At 40.5% G+C, this 20,128-nt stretch overlaps 1 protein-coding gene and 1 long non-coding RNA gene across 7 annotated transcripts in view; one reads left to right on the forward strand and one right to left on the reverse strand.

The window, feature by feature from the left end:
- The window catches only part of LOC310671185, a 917,602-nt gene that overhangs the window by 881,169 nt on the left and 16,305 nt on the right, over window positions 1-20,128 (reverse strand). The gene's annotated exons all lie outside the window — the stretch shown is intronic.
- LOC310670128 (contactin-6-like) overlaps window positions 1-20,128 on the forward strand; it is a 199,204-nt gene that overhangs the window by 62,580 nt on the left and 116,496 nt on the right. For all 6 annotated transcript variants that reach the window (XR_014507533.1, XM_083424816.1, XM_083424818.1 and 3 more), the window contains exon 3: window positions 10,458-10,584. Coding sequence is in view for 5 of the 6 variants with exons in the window: in XM_083424816.1 (XP_083280942.1) it covers window positions 10,458-10,584 (127 nt within the window). In the remaining variant the exon portion in view is untranslated. The remainder of the gene's footprint in view (window positions 1-10,457; window positions 10,585-20,128) is intronic.

The raw sequence follows: 20,128 nt of genomic DNA on the forward strand, positions 1-20,128 counted from the left end.
GTACAACATACATATTCATACCAGTTAGTCACGTTTATATGAATGCCTGAATATGAGTATATTTAGTATTGCATACGTTTGCTTTTGCTGTATCGTAGGCGCCAATAATAGCAACGGAGCAGAAAACCAAAATGAACTGGAACTGATTCCCACAACTGCATACAAAAGAAAAATTTGCAGCCTATGCAGGAAAAAAAAGGAATATAAACATAATTAAATCCTCTGACAATTTATGATTATGAAACAAAATGTGATTTTCCATATGCTAGTCTCACTCTGTTAATCTTTATATTGGTTTAAGACGGTTTCATATAACAAACAAATTCTCTACCCTATCTGTGGGCAGATTTTTCTTCTTGCGGGGGAGGGGGAGAAGCTCTTTCAGTTTCTCAGGGGTGAGACCTACCCTTAGCGGTGGCAATTGCACAGCTTCTTTCTTTTTTTCCTGAGGTTCCTCCCTGCTGCCACTCTAACCAGCAGTAGCACCGACAGTGTTGGCAGCCTGGTAACTGTTTCGCATCCTCCACAATGTCCCACACCTGGCATCACTCCAGGGCACTGTGTAGGGAAAATGACAGCTGCTTCTTAAAAAAACAACAGTGAGAATGCTCAGAGAAAGTTCTTTTTCTGGCTTGTCAAAGAGAGAGGTGGGACTCGGCGGGAGGGAGTCTTTCAGCTTAGCTCTAGTTTCCACGCAGGTGTTTTGTTTTGCTTTGCTTTCTTCTTAAAAAAACCCCAACGTGTTCTTTAAAATAAATGTTTCATTTGCACAACCCATTCTATATTATACCCTAAGGAAGCTGAGAAGAAACTCTTCTTTGATGACAAGGAAACATGGTATGTCTGAAGTGCAATTACGATAGTTTAAACTACTGCTAATTTGGAGTCTACCACTGTTGAAAAATGGGCAGATGTCCTCTTTTGTCCATATGCTCCTATATTTTCTACACTGTTTGACATCCATCAGGTTTCCAAATTTGTCCATTAAAAGTCCAGGAACATTATTGAGGCTGTGCTGGCAGCTGTTGTGTGTGTATGTGTCTGAATGTACTATACAGGTTGTTGCTGTATTTCCAGGACCACTTAAGTAATTATTGGGTGATTGGTTTTTTTTATATAATAATTTTTTTTTAATTTTCAACTCAAATATACAATTATATCCAATTTTTAACAAATTAATCCTTTTTTGGCTTCCTTCGGCTGCTCTGACAATCATCCATATTAATCTCTCTATTTTGCATTCCTTATTTTTCTATTGCCATTTTCTTCCCTCCCACTTCTATTTCTTTTAAACAATACATCTTATAACTCACAGTGCTTCTTGAAACCCCACTAGCGTTGTTTGCACATCACATATACTTTTCAGATAATCCACAAATTTTCCCCAGTCATCAATAAATTTTTGGTCTCGGAGATATCTAATTTTTCCAGTTAGTTTGTCCAACTCTGCATAGTCTGTCAATTTCATTGTCCATTCTTCTGTCGTCGGTAATTCCTCCTGCTTCCATTTCTGGGCCAATAAAATTCTTGCTGCAGTAACTGCATATTGGAAAGGTTTACTGTCTTTTCTTCTTATTTCCTTCCCTGTAATCCCTAAACGAAAAGCCTCTGGTTTCTTTACAAAGGTATACTTCAACATCTTTTTCAATTCATTATATATCATCTCCCAGAAGGTCTTCCCTTTCCTCTAGTGAGTGTGTTCTTTAGGCTACCTCTTTTATTTGCCCTTTGAGTTCTTTAACTGTCTCGTCAATTTTTTTGTCCATTTTTCCAATCGTACCATTCACTTGTTCTAATTTAGTTTCTAAATTATTTTCACTCTGCTTAATTTCAGCAAACATTCTTAAAATTTCCACTTTAAAATCTGCTTCTTGCTTTGAACCCCTCCTGTCTGCAGGCGTCCCCCCATCGATCCCTTTCTTCTGTTGGTGTGTCATTTCCTTAATATTTCAAACAATTTTAAATCAAATAATCTTAAACAGACTTGTACACTTAAACAGACTTATACACTCACAAGCCACCCTCAAAAACCAACCCAACAGTCATATTACATAAATTTAGTCTTATGTACTTATTAAGTTCGATTTTTATCTTAAAACACTTTCTTAAAGTTTATAATTTCTGTTTTATCAACTTCTTTTTTTCGGCCCAAACGTAATTCCAACGATTTGCAAAGATTGAATAAATCCAATCAAGATGGGTTGAAAGGGGAGCCTAATTTATAAATAATAAAAAAGAGGGAACCAACACAAAACAGAGATAGTAATCCAAAAATGTCCAGAACTGTCTATATACGGCCAGAAGAATATTGGGGAAAAACAGAGTAATTCCAACAATATTTTCGTAGAAAGAGATAGCTCTGATCACAATTAATCCAACAGTCCAACCTTTAAACTTCCCTAGTATGAAAAATTTGTAATCAAATGTTACCGCAAGGAAAAGGGAATTAGTTTCTAAAATCCTTGCAAAAGTTTAAAATCTGAATTTATTCCAGATTGCGGATTAATTCCAGCAGATAGCCCGGGGAAGAAGAGTTCCACAATTTCCAAACCCAGAAGAAGTAAGGAAGTGAGGTCTTTTTATAATTTACAACCTGTTTCCATTAAGTGAAATATATAGGAAACAGAAACAAAGTGGAAAAAAACAAGTTGTAATAGTCATGATTCACAGTCTATATTCCGGATTTAAAAGTTCCTCTATAAATTGTTCCAACTCCAATTAATAATAAATTCTCTTTTGGCTAAGGTCCCAAATTTGTTTTTTAGTCAATAATCAGAAAAAATTAAGAAAACAAAAGATCCAAATAACCTGTTCTTAACCGCTACTGCCTCCGTTCTGCCCTTTATATTCGTTACAAAGTAACAATGGCGTCAGAAAGGTCTTTTCCGCTATGCAGTTCTTTGTCCTTTCAAAACCAAAAGTGGAAAGATACTTCTTAACTTCTTTCAACCTTCTCTTCCCTCCGTTGTTCCCACAGTATCTAAATCAAATAATAACTTTCTGTCCCCCATTTAGCTTGACAGTCTTAATATTGCTATAACTTCTCAAATAAGTATTTTTTTTTAAAAGAGAAAGTTAAAGGGGGGAGACAATAGCCGCTAGCGGCAGCTCACTCCCTTTTCCACGCTCTGTAAGTAGCGCTGCGTCCAAGCTGATTCCAGATAGCAGCCAACCTCCGTAGATTTCCCTTTTTCTTCCAAATCCTTTCTTTGTTAACCACCGTCCAATCTGTGGTTCTTAGGTCCGAATTTCATATGTTTTGAGAGCGCAGCGCTTTCCCTGCAAGCTCGGGGCTTCGCTACTTGGATGGAAATAATGGCTTCTCTTCGCCCGCTGTTCGCTCTCCACCGTACTCTTCGCTCCTTTTCGGAGTTACCTAACGGCCGGGCGGGCAGCTTTTTGGCGACGCTGAGAACCTGTCTCTCTGGACTCCCTCCAGAGATTAAAATTGGGGTCTACCACGCCCTGTAGCACCCCTTTTCATCCAAAATAGCTGGGATTTCCCTTCACGGCAAAATCCCCGCTTGCGGGGGCATCGCGCTGCACCGGAAGTCTTTTTCAATTATTAGGTGATTGTGATAATGAAAAATCATCAGGGAAAGTCTTGAGTGAGCAGACTTTTGAAGGCTTTTCCAAATGGTGAGGCTTTTGTTGGGTACTTGCTCTGCCTTATTCACCGAGCTTTTAAGAGGTCCTGTACTTAAGCTGTGCCTGTTCTTAAAGCAAGTTGCCATTCTTTAAATGGAGGTTGTCATTTTCTCTTATTTCACAAATTAAAAAGGCAATTTTCCAAAAGGAAAAGGGGGAGGGTGTGAATCCACAGCTTAGGGAACAGGCCGTGCACCCCTTTGTCCTACCCTGCCCCCACAATATTGTTGTTGTTGGCATCCGTCGTTCTCGAGAGACAATGGAGTGCACCTCTGGGCGTGAAGTCAAACTGCTAGAGAATCACAGTGCCTGCTGTGGCTGTGACCTCCTCAGGGTACAAACATGGCCAGTATGTATGGGAGGTCTTGGGTTGCCCAGATGACAATACCCCCATCTTAGCCACATTGATGTAGTCCAAAAGAAAGCAGAGCAATACATTTGGCACCCGCTTGGCTGCACGATTTGCCAGAAGGAGGCAATATAGTGCACTGTATTATTACAGACAGGAGGTGTGGTTGAGTGTTCCATTCTATAGTGTTTTCTATTAACTATAGTATTAAATTATAGCAATTATTTCTAAATATGCACCTATACATATAAATTAGTATATGCATTTTTATTTTTGGTGATGCATGTGGCCTGTCTACTTTGCTGTAACACACACACACAAACACAAAATTAGGGTGGGTGTGTACTGCTACTTTAAAAGAAGAAGGCAGGAAGCAGACTAGGGCTGTTTTGTTACAGGATTGAATTATTGTAGTAGTCTGTGTTTAGACCTCTGGTGAGCTGATATGAATGTTAAGTGTGATTTTCTGCATTTCCCTGGATTGGAGTACAGAAGCTGAAGACCCAAAGGGAAAACCAGACAACTTCAAACTAGGGCTTATCCTGCTCTTGGGCAAGAGAGGGAGGGAAGAAAAGTATTTCAGGTGGTTACGCATTTGTTAAAGGCCTACAAATCAATTTCCAGAATCAAGGTGGCAACCTAACTTGATTCAGTGTAGACCTAATTCATGCCCATTTGTTAAAGATAAATCAGAAAATGCTTGGGGGTTCTCATTTCAGTTAACGAAAGCTTTCTGGGTTTGGTGGGCTGAAAGAGACTTTATGGAAATAGACAGCATTTTAAAAATATATATGATTTACTACATTTTATGGCCTGTTATGTCACTTACAACATGCCATCCTGTTCAGACAAGTTTAATGCTTTATCTTTACAGCCTCTAAGTTCATCTCAGCCTGTTACTGATCTGACACACTACATGGTGGCAGCTCTCCCCCCCCCCCCCTTAGATAGGTTTTTCTTTATTTTATGAGTATAACAAACATATATATGTTTTGATATTCTCTTCATAATCTCCCCACCCTTGGCCTGCAACAATTAGTGCCCTTCTGGATTTAGACCTTCCTCTCATGTGCCTAGTCAGAATCCTTCCAGTTTCCTCTGAGATTATGAGGGAAAATACGATTGTCAGGCAGCATCCCACCTTCTAGTTTCCAATATTAGTGTAAGCCCCAGTTCAAACTAAGATGATTCTAGCCAAACAGCTAATGCATGTTATCGTTCACAATGATATTCCTTAAGGCTACTCAGCCAAGTGCCACTCAGACATTTTATGAGTCTCCCGCTGCATTTTGTTAAATGCTTCTCTTCTCAGAAACAAAGCTAGTTAGAATATCTAGAGTTTGTTCAGGGCAGATTTCTACATTTAAAGAAGATGTTAGCAAAGGAAATGGGTTCCCTGGCATTATCTAATAGAAATCTGTCATCGCGAACCTGAATATAACTTAATGCTTCCATTAGCACATATCTAATGCCCTGTTTGGAACATGTCTCATACCAAATCAGCTCATTAGTCCATCCAGACTAGGGGAGTGCAGCAGGTGAGGTGGCTGGAGCAGGTGTGGCCACTAATGGAAGGGGAGGGGCACCAGATTATGATGTCACACAGGGCCCCACTGAAATTTGAGACACTAAAGTCCACCACTGTTCCATCTAGCTTAGTATTGTCTACACTGACCGACAGGGTCTTTCTATGGTATCAGGCAGGTGACGTTCTCAGCCCTACCTAAAGATGCTCAGGGTTAAACCTGGGACTTTTTGCTGGCAGAGCAGATACTCTACTATTGAGCTACACTCCACTCATGATGTGAATTTTAATCTGTTTTAACATTTAAACTTCTTGTATGTTTTAATGAATTGTAATTTACCCTGGTTTTATAGTGTTATCTTTTTATAAACCGCCTTGATGTTTCTTACCATGAAGTGAGGCATAAATTATATGAAGCAAATAAAAAATAAATCCACCAAATGCATGGAAGGGGGAGCATTGCTCTGCTTAAGAGCCTGGCCCAACATTGCCATGCCCAATTGACCCACAGACCCCTGTGCTTTGGAAGGAAGCTCTAAAACAGGCATAGGCAAACTCGGCCCTCCAGATGTTTTGGGACTACAACTCTCACCATCCCTGACCACTGGTCCTGTTAGCTAGGGATGGTGGGAGTTGTAGTCCCAAAACAGCTGGAGGGCCACATTTGCCTATGCCTGCTCTGAAAGAGGCACTTTTGAGTTTGCCCCTGCCAACCCTTCCACTTACTTGGTGGAGCCAGTGGGACACATCAATGTCAGCTGGTTAAGCTGCTCCTGACTGCCATGTTTACTGCATACAAGAAGACAACTAAACAGGGCCACAGGCAACATTGCTTCCACCGTATCATCCATAAAGGATATTAATCATATCTCACAGTCCCAGAACGCTAGCAGTGTACACCCATTAGCATTATGCTTCTTAAATGTTAGTTTCTTATACTACACGACAAACCACTTTTAAAACTATGGGGCAGAGAATCCAAAGTAGTTTGTCACAGGGCATTATGCCTCTTGTCCAGTTTGGGAAAGGCAATCCTGTTGAAGACACCTAAGAAAACTTCTGTTGCCCTTGGATACATTTGAAGTAATTGCTGGACCATCGAGCTGGTCTCATACACAGTGACAGAGTCACCCACTTCCTGCTTGAAGAGGCACATACCTGTAGTTGAGGTAGCTCATAGCAAGGCAGATCCAGGTCTAATAAAGTAAGTTATTGTGGTCCCCGCTCCCTCTCCCCAGTTCAATACTTCAATAGTTAATGAAGTATTTGTTCTTAACTGGCTTCTTCTTTAAGAAGATAATACAGTAGCTCTATGGATTGTGGACATTGTTAAATAACCAGTTGCTACAGAGGGCACTAGATAAATGAGTTTCAGAAGTATTCTGTTCTGTAGTAGCAAGATTTATACACATGGGCTTAGGGACACCAAATGATTGCTAAATTTAACAAGGATAAGAAATGTAGTATAAAAAAGACAACATTGGCAACTTTATGGCTTGTAGAGCCCTTGAGGAGGGGCATAATCAGTCACCTACATAAATGTGACTGTCTGAAAATATGACCAAACTAAATGCATAAGAATGAGTTTGCTATTAACATGGGTTATATTTTTTAACTATTATATTATTAAAATGCATTTCATTTCTAATTAATGATTTATGTGTATGTAGAAGTAAAAATGAAAACACCTCCAAATGAAAGTAAACTCTCTTTGAAGGAACAAAAGGAATGAAAATTCAAAGATTTTCATAAAACATTTATAAAATTCACACATATTTTCTTTGACACTTCCATTGCAAAAAAAATAAAAAGGTAAATTAACTTTTCATAATCTACATCCTCCAATGCAGAACTTTTAGTCACTAAAATTTCTGAACTCATTAAATGCTCTGGAGATATAGTAGAACATAAGTAATTTTTAGCTTTTTTAAGTGCATTGAACAATCTTTCACTGATATAACTTTTCATTTGATATAAGTAATGTTAAAAAAAGAAAAGAATTGCCACCGTATTTGGAAATGGAGACTCAAGCCTCCAATAATGAGCTTGTTAAGTACAGTGGGGGACTAAGGCACAATGCCATTAGGATGGAGCAGGTCTGTGGACTCAACCAGCATTAAAACCCTCTGCCAGACTTAGACCAGCTCAGCCCAAAGAAGCTCTGCTCCTCCATGGAGTTTGGATCTGGTGTCCTTTACATTGGCATAACTTAAGCCCTCCTCCCATACTTAGGATTACTCCTTTGGTCATACCCATTAATTTCCTCAACCCTTAACTGTTTCACAATTACGAACCACAGGTGTTTCAACATCTGCTTTCTGTAATGTGGTGGTGAAAGCAGAGGACTCTCTCTCTCTTCCTTCCCCATTTTTGCAGAGTAATAACAGTTCACATATCAAGACGAATTTACCTAATTTCCAATTTCCAAAATAATACGTGAACTGAAACACGGGCATCTTTTGAAATTCACACTCCTCCAAATTTTGCAGTACTGTTCTCTAGCCAAGTAATATGTGCAAAATGCAAATACTGAGCCCAAGTGTGTGTAAAATGAATATACTAGTGGGAAATGTCATATATTAGAGAAAATATAAATATTAGGAGAAATGTGCTTTGCAAAAATGTGTATTTTAGGCACACTTGCATACAAAAAGGGTATAAGGAGAAAATGACACAAAAAGGCTGATTCATTTTCATGCACACTTCTTTTTTTTAAAAAAAGTTCACATATCAAGACGAATTTACCTAATTTCCAATTTCCAAAATAATACGTGAACTGAAACACGGGCATCTTTTGAAATTCACACTCCTCCAAATTTTGCAGTACTGTTCTCTAGCCAAGTAATATGTGCAAAATGCAAATACTGAGCCCAAGTGTGTGTAAAATGAATATACTAATGGGAAATGTCATATATTAGAGAAAATATAAATATTAGGAGAAATGTGCTTTGCAAAAATGTGTATTTTAGGCACACTTGCATACAAAAAGGGTATAAGGAGAAAATGACACAAAAAGGCTGATTCATTTTCATGCACACTTCTTTTTTTAAAAAAACAAAAAACTTTGCAAAGTGATACAGAAATGTGGAGAACTGAACTTAAGAAAGAAAGAAAAATGAGAAACTGGGAGAAGCCAGAGGTGGACAGATTAAGTGGCAAGTCCTAGTTACTGCTGCAAGTCTTCCCATGGGGCAAACTGGGGATGCAGAATGTGGTTCTTAGTATGGTAGGAAAAAAATCTTTGAGAGATGAGGAACTCTGTGCTCACCTATTTACAAATTCTAAAGACCCAATTGAATTTATTCCTGAATAAGCATATAATAAACACAATTGCAAGGAATTAGATTTTGACTAAGCTTTAGGAGAAGCATTTCAGCAGTGGATCTGACTGCCTCAGTATGTGGTAGGTTTTCCTTCGCTAGTGGTATTTAAGGAGAGACTGGATTGGTATATCTCAGGGATGCTGCAACCCGCTCTGAGGATTATTCATTGAGCAAGGGTGGAACACCATGGCTTCCAAAGCCCCTTTCAGATCTACAGCTATGTGCCAATGGTCAGACTGTAGTCTTGGGCATACATTCTTAGGAGTAAATCCTATGCAATTAGTAAGTTCTACTTTAAAGTAAATATAGAGAGAGTTAAGTTGCAAATTCCATGAAATTTGACACAGGATTTGTGAAAAACCCAGGGGAAAAACAACAACAGGTTGCTTGGTTTTTGAACATTTTAAATTATAGTGTGGATTACAGAATTCAAAATATGCATGCAGGAAACAAAATTGGATGCTTGCTAACATGGGATTTTAAGGTCATGACAGTCTACGCTGGCATAATTGCCTGATTGGCTGGTTCTATCAATCTCATTTTGACAGAGCAAGCCCCTTGCCTTGCTTTCCAGGACTTGCTCAAGGATCTTTCTGCTCGAGCAAGATACGGGCAAGGTGGAGGTAAGAGCCATCTGTATGAAGCAGGGATACCAACAAGGGCCTTTCCTCACCTTCATTATGTAAATAAGCCCCACAAATCTTCAAGAAATGAGGTGTTATTATCAATCAGACATGAAATGTTTGCTGCTGTGTGGGAAGAGGAAATTGCCGGCAGACTATCTAGGATAGGCTGGAGGCAATTTCCCCATGTAAGATTTTGAAATAAAGGGCATTGAGTGCCATATATTTATAAAACCTTGGTTATGAAAGCAGGGAGGTGATGTGGTATTAAGGGCACATGAATGTTGGATATTTGAATCGTGTTCAGACTTACACTGCTTGCTTGCTTGCCTGCCTGCCTGCCTGCCTGCCTGGACTTCTGCTCAGCTGTAAAGAGAACCTTTCCATAGGATTGATTCCAGGGATTGGGCACCCTGGCTCTCCAGATTATGTTGGACCATCTTGCCAACCATTGACCATGCTGGGGCTGGGGGCAGGGGGCACAGATTTCTCATACTATCCATATAGGAGATGTAAATGTATCCCCATTCTGCCCCAAGCATACCAGCTTAAGCTTTCCTACCCTTGGTCTAGGGAACAGAGTGTGGGAGAATTCATAAGCCTTCTCAGATGTGCACCTCACCAAATCCATGGTTTTGAAGCTAGTCTTTCAACCAGAAAAGTGCAGTCATTGAATTTAGAAGCTGGGGGGGGGGGGTATTGGTCATTGACTGTCATAAAACAACTTGTACTTAATCTTTCAACCTAACATCTCACAGGGCTGTTGTGATAATAAAATGAGGCAATTGCTTGTGTGCTGTTGAAGAGGCATTTCTTTTTGTCCCACCCCAATGTGTGCATCAAAAGCAATGAGGGGAGACTTACTGCAGAAAATATTTCCTTTGTAAAAAGTGGCCAATGGAATTCAAGGGTGTAACACAGAATCCACATTTAATTAGGCTTTAACTGGTAAAAGAATATTAATTTTCAATTGTTGTTTCATCTCACAGATGAAGAAACTTCGCATGGACCTATTTTTATTCAAGAGCCATTTGATGTCATTTACTCAGTGAGTTCTGAAGATCCAGAAGTAATTTTGAACTGTACAGCTAAAGGACATCCTTTGCCAATCTACAGGTAAGGTTTTTGTTTTTCAACTGTTACCATTTTGAATGGCTTTGAGAAGAGGTTAATGGAATATCACTCGACTCTACAATTTTTCAAATGAAGACTCAGCAGCAAAAATGTAAGAAATGAACATTGATGTGGTGACAGACAAAAAGAAAGAAGGTTGAACTGCTTAGTTTTAATCACAATAGGCGTTTGTGATGGGAACAAGGAATTCCTGTCATAAATTCTGCATGCAAAAACTCTCTATGCATCATCCCCATTCCTTCTCTCTCATCTCTTACTCTTTAGCTTCGTTTCTCTCTCTGTAGAAAAGCCTTATTTGATATGTTCATTTCACAGTAGTGAAGTGATAATGACAAGGCCCATTTACAACATCAAGCTAAATTTTCATAAGTTATTTTAAATTCCATTTTGGTGTTCCACAAAATAACAAAAACTTACTTTAAAACTTAAGTACAGGTATAATTGGCTATGAGTCAAATAAGCCAAGATGTGAAATACAGGGTTTATGGCATGTGGCTTCAGGGGTTTTTTTCTTCCAGCAATGCAGTGGGGGGTGGGGTACACCTTCATGAAAAAAATGGAGGGAAAGGTTTAGACTATCTTTTTAAAATCAAGTGCCAAGTCCCCGGCCCAAACCCACAAGCTAGTTAGAAAACAATTCCAAAAAGAAATGTAGGAGGAGGTCTCAGGGACCAGGAGTCTGAAGCGGAAGAGAACGCAGACCCAGGTCCAGATGAACTGCCACAAGATGAACCTGCAGAGCCACTGCCCCACCTGCTGGGCTCAAGGATGTGGCACTGCTTTTTCTGACTCCCAACAATCCACTGCAGAAGACCCAGGTAGATCTGAGCCTGCTCCACTGTGTCACAGTAGGAGATTACCAGAAAAGGCTGGGCTTGGCTGCTGACAACAAGGCTGTACCACCTCCTTTCAACTTCAGAACTCTGTGTTCCTAGAGCACTGCCTGAATCCTGCCTGGCACTTAGTTTGGGCTTGGCATTGATTGAGGGAGCAGGGCAGCAGTGGCACCAGTCCTACAGGGTTCCTTCAGAGTCCCAAATCTGCTGTTTTTACTCCAGGGGAAAGCTGGCGAATGCCTTATTCCCTTAGCAAGGAAGCCTGGAACTTTTCTAACTATTAGGACTCCTGACAAAAGCCAGGGAATATTAACTACCATATTTTTCGCTCTATAAGACGCACCAGACCAAAAGACGCACCTAGTTTTTGGAGGAGGAAAACAAGAAGAAAAAAAAATTCTGAATCTCAGAAGCCAGAACAGCAAGAGGGATCGCTGAGCAGTGAAAGCAGCAATCCCTCTTGCTGTTCTGGCTTCTGGGATAGCCGTGCAGCCTGCATTCGCTCCATAAGACGCACACACATTTCCCCTTACTTTTTAGGAGGGAAAAAGTGAGTCTTATAGAGCAAAAAATACGGTAAGTTAAGTTGCCCCACCACCTCTATGTAGTTTCCTCACTCCAAGCTTTGCCCAACTATTCAATCCCTCCCTACTGCCTCACATGCTGCCATTATTTTATATTTTATATTCCTGCCTATATGAATCGGTTCCCCCAGTCGATAATTCCAACCAATTAAACCATCAAACATTAAAAACTTCCTATACAGGGCTGCCTTCAGATGTCTTCTAAAGATCAGCTGGTTGTTTACTTCCTTGACTTCTGATGGGAGGGAGTTCCACAGGGCAGGCATGACTACTGAGAAGGCCCTTTGCCATTGCTGGTGACATTGAGGCAAAGAGAAAGATGAAGCCTCCCTCTGGAACAATCACTGCTGCTGCTGACTTTTTCTCTCAGCCTGTCTGCCTCACTATATGTTGAAGAAGCTTAGGTATCCATCAGCTTCACTCATCAGTACCTGATTCCACCTCCAACTCAGCTGTGCTCATTTCCAACTGGTACAGCAGTTGAGCAGTGCAGCCATTGGGTCTGACTATCATCAACCCCTACACCGTAATTTTAAACTTTGGAGCGGAAAGCCAAAACCTCCTAATCCTACTAGGCTTACATGTATGCAGTAAGGGACGCGGATGGTGCTGTGGGTTAAAGCCTCAGTGCCTAGGACTTGCCCGATCGAAAGGTCGGTGGTTCGAATCCCCGTGGCGGGGTGCGCTCCCGTCGTTCGGTCCCAGCGCCTGCCAACCTAGCAGTTCGAAAGCACCTTTGGGTGCAAGTAGATAAATAGGGACCGCTTACCAGCGGGAAGGTAAACGGCGTTCCGTGTGCTGCGCTGGCTCGCCAGATGCAGCTTGTCACGCTGGCCACGTGTCTGCGGACAGCGCTGGCTCCCGGCCTATAGGGTGAGATGAGCGCACAACCCTAGAGTCTGGCAAGACTGGCCCGTACGGGTAGGGGTGCCTTTACCTTTACCTTACATGTATGCAATAGAGTCCCTCAGAATACGCAGAAAGTGTTATATTGGGAAGTTCCATTCCACTATGTTTTTGCAGAGTGAGGATGAAAGTTTGTTTTCTGTGGTGACACTATACATTTAAGGAAAGCCTATTGACTGCAGTGATAATTTTTTTGCAACTTCATTTCAAAAACCCATAATGCTTAACGACCTTACTACAAAAAAATATGGCACTGAAGTGAGCACAGAGAGAATAAGTAAAAATGAATCATTAAATCCTGCATTGTACAACAAACTACAGAATAAAAGGGCTGACTAGAATGAAAACAAAACAGAAGACAAACTATAAGCATAAAGTACTGTATATATTATTACATATGAGAACTCTGCAAAAAAAATTGTTCTCAGTCAAACTTGGCCTTTATGGGTGCAATCCACATCCTGTTAATTGCTATTTCACCACATACCAAAGACAATTACAGGTAAACTTAGCTGGCTGAAGTCTTTTTTTCTATTGTACAAATGGGATTTGGGTGCAGAGAGCATTTTGGAGGGAAGAAAATTTTCAAAAAACACCCACTCCTGCCCCGGCCATAAATTATGCAGCATGAAAAACAACAATTTTCCAATTTGGGTGTATGAATCCACATGCCCACACCACCCATGAATTGGAGAAATTATTATTGTGGTGAATTTCTTCTGTGCCACAAAACAAAAGGGCAAAAAGCAGGGATCACATAGTTGAGGTACTCAGCCTGAAGTGCAACTGGCATGCTTACTCAAACAGACTTTTCAGGGATGTTGACTTAATATATCACTCCTTTTCTGGCAGTACTCTCCTGCTGTATTGGGGTTTATTTTGGCACATTTTTAAATTGTTTTAATGATTTGGGTTTAATTGTATTTGACTGACCCTTGCAACCTACACATAAATAAAGTTCCCCTTCTTCTCAGTCTGGACCCGTTTCATATTGGGATTCAAAATGGCTGTTTATACGCCATACATATAAATCACACAACTCCCTCCCCCAACCAAGAATCCTGGGAACTGTTAAGCATGCTGGGAGCTTGGCATTGTGCAGAGTGAAGTATCATTCCCAGGTATCTTTGGGGAATTCATGTGCTTTAAACGTATAGTGTGTGCTTAACTTAAGTCTCCTCAACCACCTCAAGCTAGCCAGCCTTCCCTCCTTGTCCTTCCACCCCATTCCCTCAGCCCCCAACTCATCTGATGGTGGAGTGGGGTAGTAGTCATGATGGCAAGGTTGCATGGTGCAGATCCAGGCACCCTGTAAAATTATTTTGTAACCATTATTATTATCTAGTAGTGCCATGGGCACACTCCCGTTTGCAGCTTTCTAGGTGTAAATGAATTAAAGAAGCCTTGCATGAAGGCATCCAGAGATACTTTTTTTACTGCCCTTGGCCACTGTTGATCTACCACCCTCAGGTAACTGTATAAGGAAAAGGTATTAGGAAAGGGTTTGGGCAGGGAAGGAGGACCTATGGCCCTCCAGAATTTGCTGGACTATATCTCTCATCATCCCTGACCAGTGCCCAAGTTGGCTAAGGGTTGATATGAGTGGGAATCCAGCAACAATCTGGAGGCTCACAGGTCCCCCAATTCTGATTTAAGGGTTCACTGGGAATTGGGGAAACATATAGGAGGCAATAGATGGGTGTTTTGATTCCTTCATGCACCTGGTAACATTATCAGAAAAGCGGAAGGGTTTCAAAATTTGATATTTGGCTAAAGAGAATCTGTCTATTTCCAGTTTTTTGAGAAAACACCCTGCCCCCAAGTCCAATTCTGAATCTAGCAGAAGGCAATTCATCTCATCATCACTAAAAATAATATTTTTTGTGAGCAAACTGCATAAACTACATTTTATTCTTCAATACCAACCATCCATTCAGTTTAACAAGCTGAGCATCTCTCATCAGAGTGATTTTAAAGCTATTTCAATTTTGTGCTATGAAATGCAGCATTGAGGCCTGCACTGAGGCTTGGAAAGATCATAGGATCTTGTTATTGGTATCCATCCTGTGCTGTGTTTTCACCTGTTTTAAATTTTAGATTGCAAGCTTCTCTGGGCAAGGATGTGTCTTCTTGTACTATGTAGAGCACCATGCAGAGTATTGGTGGTATATACATTTTATATTCCATATTTAAATTTCAGGGGAAAGTCTGCCATTTTGTAGCTAAACTGGTGATAGCCATGCACAAGGGGGAGGAACTGGCATCCTCAAAAAGAAAACCCTAATGCAAGGAATTTCCTCCTTTACTGCAACCTCACCAGTCCCAATATAAGATGTTGGGGACTGAACTTTGCACCTTCAGCATGCAATGCAGATATGAGACATAGGGAGATAAAAAGGGTACAGAAATAGCCATCTCATTGTCTCAATAGGTCGTTTCCAGGTTTGCACTGAGAAGTTATTTTAAATTTCTCCTGGAATAGAAACGTGAAGACTTGTATAGATATAGAAATCAATAGAAAAATCCAAGACTTTAATGTAGCTTAGTACTCTACACCTACCCACAATAAACAAACAAACCAAGAGGTAACAACAGTGCTTTTTTCTTTTCTAAAAAAATGTTTAGGGGTACTCTCATTTTCCTACTCATATTGAAATACTACCCCTCAATGAGGCCAAACTTAGATTCATAAAATGTTTAGGGGTATGTGTCCCCCCCAGAAAAAAGCACTGAGTAACAGCAAATTAATGAATTCTTCTTCTTTCATAGTCAGTTCTTGTTTAGTGTGAAACATTTTAGAACACACAAAACCCACCACCAAACATATTGGCACAAATTTCACAACAATGAAGTTATTCTTCACATTATGCATTAGAATTGCCTGTGGTCCTGAGTGAGAGCCCTGCTTTGTGGTTCACACTGAATGCTGCAGGTCAGGCTCTGAGTGGTTTATGACAAGCCTGCAGTGTTGTCAAGCAGCGCTGGAATTTCAACAGAAGCTGAAAAACTACACTAGTGCAATTGTATGTTTTGATTTTACCCCACACCCCAATTGCCGGTTGGGCTGAGAGAGCAATATACAACAACCCGGCAGTGGAGTTCACTCTTACATACCTATTGCAGTTTGAATAACTGTGCTGAGAGCCAGCAGCTTACAGCTGCCCTGCAATATCAGGCAGTCGGCTGCATGCATTTCATGCTTTCTGGTGACACCTTTAAAAGTTCAAAAAGTAAAAAATAAAATTGGCTCATGAAGTAAGACCCAAGTTAGAGGAGGAACTTCTGTCTTTGCTATTAATTTGTGTTCTATCAACCCCAATAGTCAGAAGCTCAGGTAGGAAAAAAAACAACACCTATCACACCAGGGGTTCATCGTTCCATGTTGTTGTTGGGGCCCAATTGTAATAAATAATAATTTCTGGGGAAATTAAACACTCCTCCTGGCATATCTTTTAAACATAGCCTAAACCAACATCAAGACATCAAGACATCAAGAAGAGGTGGCAAGAATACACAGAGGAATTATACCAGAAAGATATGGATGTCTCGTACACCCCAGGTAGTGTGGTTGCTGACCTTGAGCCAGACATCCTGGAGAGTGAAGTCAAATGGGCCTTAGAAAGCATTGCAAATAACAAGGCCAGTGGAAGTGATGGTATTCCAGCTGAACTATTTAAAATTTTAAAAGATGATGCTGTTAAGGTGCTACACTCAATATGCCAGCAAGTTTGGAAAACTCAGCAGTGGCCAGAAGATTGGAGAAGGTCAGTCTACATCCCAATCCCAAAGAAGGGCAGTGCTAAAGAATGCTCCAACTACCGCACAATTGCACTCATTTCACACGCTAGCAAGGTTATGCTTAAAATTCTTCAAGGAAGGCTCAAGCAGTATGTGGACCGAGAACTCCCAGAAGTGCAAGCTGGATTTAGAAGAGGCAGGGGAACCAGAGACCAAATTGCAAACATGCGCTGGATTATGGAGAAAGCTAGAGAGTTCCAGAAAGACATCTACTTCTGCTTCATTGACTATGCAAAAGCCTTTGACTGTGTCGATCACAGCAAACTATGGCAAGTTCTTAAAGAAATGGGAGTGCCTGATCATCTCATCTGTCTCCTGAGAAATCTCTATGTGGGACAAGAAGCTACAGTTAGAACTGGATATGGAACATCTGAATGGTTCAAAATTGGGAAAGGAGTACGACAAGGCTGTATTTTGTCTCCCTGCTTATTTAACTTATATGCAGAATTCATCATGCGAAAGGCTGGGCTGGATGAATCCCTAGCCGGAATTAAGATTGCTGGAAGAAATATCAACAACCTCAGATATGCAGATGACACAACCTTGATGGCAGAAAGTGAGGAGGAATTAAAAAACCTTTTATTGAGGGTGAAAGAGGAGAGCGCAAAATATGGTCTGAAGCTCAACATCAAAAAAACGAAGATCATGGCCACTGGTCCCATCACCTCCTGGCAAATAGAAGGGGAGGAAATGGAGGCAGTGAGAGAGTTTACTTTCTTGGGCTCCATGATCACTGCAGATGGTGACAGCAGCCACGAAATTAAGAGACGCCTGCTTCTTGGGAGGAAAGCAATGGCAAACCTAGACAGCATTTTAAAAAGTAGAGACATCACCTTGCCAACAAAGGTCCGTATAGTAAAAGCTATGGTTTTCCCAGTAGTGATGTATGGAAGTGAGAGCTGGGCCATCAAGAAGGCTGATCGCCGAAGAATTGATGCTTTTGAATTATGGTGCTGGAGGAAACTCTTGAGAGTCCCATGGACTGCAAGAAGATCAAACGCATCCATTCTTAAGGAAATCAGCCCTGAGTGCTCACTAGAAGGACAGATCCTGAAGCTGAGGCTCCAATACTTTGGCCACCTCATGAGAAGAGAAGACTCACTGGAAAAGACCCTGATGTTGGGAAAGATGGAGGGCACAAGGAGAAGGGGACGACAGAGGACGAGATGGTTAGACAGTGTTCTCGAAGCTACAAACATGAATCTGACCAAACTGCGGGTGGCAGTGGAAGACAGGGGTGCCTGGCGTGCTCTGGTCCATGGGGTCACGAAGAGTCGGACACGACTGAACGACTAAACAACAACAACAACAAACCAACCATGTATATGGATTTGAAACTGAAATTTGTGGGACTTTAGGATTCTATGACAGAAATGAGGAACACCAATGGATTCAAGATGAGTCAGAACAGTTTATTAAAAGAGAATGTAGCCATGATAATAATAGCTTTTAAAAAGGTTTAATTATAAACATAAGGTAAAGGGGCCCCTGACCATTAGGTCCAGTCATGGCCGACTCTGGGGTTGCGGCACTCATCTCGCTTTATTGGCCAAGGGAGCCGGCATACAGCTCCTGGGTCATGTGGCCAGCATGACTAAGCTGCTTCTGGTGAACCAGAGCAGTGCACGGAAACGCCGTTTACCTTCCCACCGGAGCGGTACCTATTTATCTACTTGCACTTTGACATGCTTTTGAACTGCTAGGTTGGCAGGAGCAGGGACCGAGCAACAGGAGCTCACCCCGTTGCGGGGATTCGAACTGCCAACCTTCTGATTGGCAAGTCCTAGGCTCTGTGGTTTAACCCACAGCGCCATCCGCGTCCCTTCAAATTATAAACATACAAAGACCAAAATGACATATTCCATATTCCACTCTAATATTCATCAAATGTATAATTTATTTCTAAATCATCAAGCCTTAAATGTGTAACTTTAATGCAATGTATTAAAATATAAATATATCCTCTAATATATATATATATTTAATATTGTTTGTATACCGTAAATTATTCATCATAATAGTAATGAAAAGGTTTTTAATTATACTAGTTGATGTTCTTGTTTCATATATTTAATAATGGGAGATGATAAGGTTCTCAAATTGTTCTTTGTTTACCTTTCCTTAAGTGTACCATTTCTGTTAATTTGCTCATCGTGGCAAGATATCAAACTGCATTAAACCATTCTTGTTGTATTGGGACTATTGGAACACTCCATTTAGATGCTCTGAAATCATTTTCAATTTTTTGCTTTGCTTTTGGTAGCAGTTAATAGAACCCCAAAATAAATTTCATTGTTCTGATGCCACATTTTTTAAAGTTATCCTAGAAGAATATCATATGTATGTAGTATTCAACCATTTCTCAATGATCAGTTCTGAAAAATTCTAAAACTTCTCACATGTCCATCAAATGTCAGTTTTAAACATTTCTTTCCAATAAAACTGAACATTATCCATTGTCTAATTTTAAATTGCATTATAAACTTGAGCAAACTGGACTTTCTACTAGATTTAGGCCAATGTCCCTCTAATTGTTCAAAGTATCCAGTTGCCTCATGTCTGGTTTATGTTCTTTCTAAAGCACAGTTTGCACAAATAAAAGTAAGAAAGCTATACGTTAGCATTTAAAAATCATGTCTAAAATAATTAAAGTATACTGAATTACTCTAGAGCTAAGAATGAACTGAAATAGTTTCCATTTCTTGTTTTGTTTTTAATCTTAAGTAATTCACCGGAGTATGCATGATATGATTAAACCTCACCTGGCAATCATAGGCATCCATTAATAGCTTTCCTTCATTGATTGAAACATATTAATTAAGAAAAGGCCCTAACCAGGAGCTCCTTCCCTGATCTATATGCACAGTTTAATAATAATCATACTGTGTGATTAGAATGATTATGGGGGACACTGTGAAAAATTCATTTGCCGCGAATAAGCCAACAACTTTGCATCTGTGTTGAGAAACAATTATAGACCTTAATTGGGAGCCCATGTAATGATGACAGCAGTTATTTCAGTGATTGATTCTGAAATTAAAGTGAGCTGGCAAATTAAACACCAGTACATCCAGAGCTAGAAAACTGAGAACAAGTTTTGGGTCCAGGGCATGTTAATTGCACATATATTGAAATAAATGGGGAGAGGAGTCAAAATGATCAGCAACTGCAGCCAAACATTACAGTACAGTGGTACCTCTGGTTACGAACTTAATTCATTCTGGAGGTCCGTTCTTAACCTGAAACCATTCTTAACCTGAGGTACCACTTTAGCTAATGGGGGCCTTCCACTGCCGCCACCACGCAATTTCTGTTCTCATCTTGAGGTAGATTTCTTAACCCGAGGTACTACTTCCGGGTTAGCGCCGTCTGTAACCTGAAGTGTTTGTAACCCGAGGTACC

Source organism: Podarcis tiliguerta, assembly GCF_965153285.1.
Source record: "Podarcis tiliguerta genome assembly, chromosome: 2".
NCBI classification, from domain to species: Eukaryota; Metazoa; Chordata; class Lepidosauria; order Squamata; family Lacertidae; genus Podarcis; species Podarcis tiliguerta.